General features: G+C 37.4%; 1 protein-coding gene across 1 annotated transcript; it reads left to right on the top strand.

Annotated features, from left to right (window-relative positions):
- Positions 1-549: 549 nt before the first annotated feature.
- On the top strand, positions 550-1,536 carry LOC103213067 (olfactory receptor 1102-like). Its single transcript, XM_007958963.1, has one exon. It carries the CDS (start codon positions 550-552, stop codon positions 1,534-1,536), a length of 987 nt encoding a protein of 328 aa, XP_007957154.1.
- Positions 1,537-1,807: the final 271 nt, after the last annotated feature.

Raw genomic sequence — 1,807 nt, 5'->3', positions numbered from 1 at the left:
AACTCCAGTGTGTACTGTCATGGATAATATTTTTGGGTGTGAAGATCCTCTATTTATTGTTCTTTATGAGTTTTAAAATGTTGCAATTTGAGAACAATATTAATTGGCAGGATTATTTCTTTGTTTTTAATATAAAAATTTCAACCAATGAATGAATGAAAGCATTTTTTTCCTTTATTTATACAGGAAATTACATCTATATGTGCCCAAGAACTTTATCACTGCTTATCTCTTCACTGCCTAGGACATTACTGTGTCCTTCTAAGAAACAAACATGAAGATGTAATTGGGTGTGACCTGTTTCACAGAATATTATATTTGTCAGTTGCCATTTAGTTGATCCCAACTCCAGACGATCTCATGCGTGTTGATGTTGACCAGTGATCCATATGAATTTCCATGGCAGTCACTTGATAGTAGCCAGTCTTATCTTCTGAGGTGCTTCAGGATGGAATGGGATCATTGACTTTCCATTAGCTGCAAACACATTGACCATTTTCACCATTCGAAGACTCCACTTGCTTTCAGGACCTATGAATATTAACTGAAATGCCAGTGTTGTCATCAGGACGGGATCCACACAGGATTCAGTTGAAGAATGTCACTGAAGTCACCACGTTTACATTGCTGGGCTTCACAGATGATTTTGAGATGCAAGTCTACCTCTTTCTACTATTTCTTGCAATCTATATTTTTACTTTGGTAGGAAATTTGGGACTGGTTTTATTAGTGATGGTAGATTCTAGACTCCACAACCCCATGTACTATTTTCTGAGTGTATTATCTGTCTTAGATGCCTGCTATTCTTCAGTTGTCACCCCTAAAATGTTGGTCAATTTCCTGACAGAGAATAAAGACATTTCATTCCTGGGATGTGCTACACAGATGCTGTTCTTTGTCACTTTTGGGACCACGGAATGCTTCCTCTTGGCAGCCATGGCATATGATCGCTACCTAGCAATCTACAACCCACTGCTCTATTCAGTTAACATGACCCCCAGAGTCTATGTGTCACTCATCACTGTTTCTTATGTTGCTGGTATCATGCATGGTTCTTTACACACTGTAGTAACGTTTAGCCTTTCCTTCTGTGCATCTAATGAGATTAGACATGTCTTTTGTGATATGCCTGCACTCCTTGCTCTCTCCTGTTCTGACACTCACATCAACCAGCTTCTACTCTTCTACGTTATAGGTGGTATTGAAATAGTCACTATCCTGATTGTTCTGATCTCCTATGGTTTCATTTTCTTGGCCATTCTAAGGATGAGTTCTGCTGATGGGAGGAGAAAAGTTTTCTCCACTTGTGGCTCTCACCTCACTGGAGTGTCAATTTACCATGGAACAATCCTGTTCATGTATGTGAGGCCAAATTCCACCTATGCTTTGGACCATGACATGATCGCGTCTGTATTTTACACCATTGTGATTCCCATGCTGAATCCCATCATCTACAGCTTGAGAAACAAGGATGTGAAAGAAGCAATGAAAAAACTGGTTGAGAGTAATCGGTTCATAAATAGACTGCATTTTTAGCATTGTAAAACTGAAAAAAAGAAATGTTTGGTGTCAATCTGTATTTCTACAATTTGAAACTAGAGAAGAAAGTGTCTTGCTAAAATATCTCCATATCCTGCAATAGTCTCATATAAGGCATTAATCAACCTTTCATAATAGAATTTTACAACAGAAATATCGTATCATCTGTATGCCACAGTGTTATTTTTAAATTTACCCATATTAAAAATTCATTGGTGCATGTATATTTCTTTGACTAATATTTATTTAACTTGATTTTTACTTGCTG

Source organism: Orycteropus afer, unplaced genomic scaffold, assembly GCF_000298275.1.
Source record: "Orycteropus afer afer isolate SDZICR_OR568_19922 unplaced genomic scaffold, OryAfe1.0 scaffold01243, whole genome shotgun sequence".
NCBI lineage: Eukaryota > Metazoa > Chordata > Mammalia > Tubulidentata > Orycteropodidae > Orycteropus > Orycteropus afer.
This window is presented reverse-complemented; position numbering and strand designations above follow the sequence as displayed.

Coding starts and splice junctions, on each gene's coding strand:
- LOC103213067 (XM_007958963.1), top strand. CDS start 550: ATGCCAGTGTTGTCATCAGGACGGGATCCACACAGGATTCAGTTGAAG.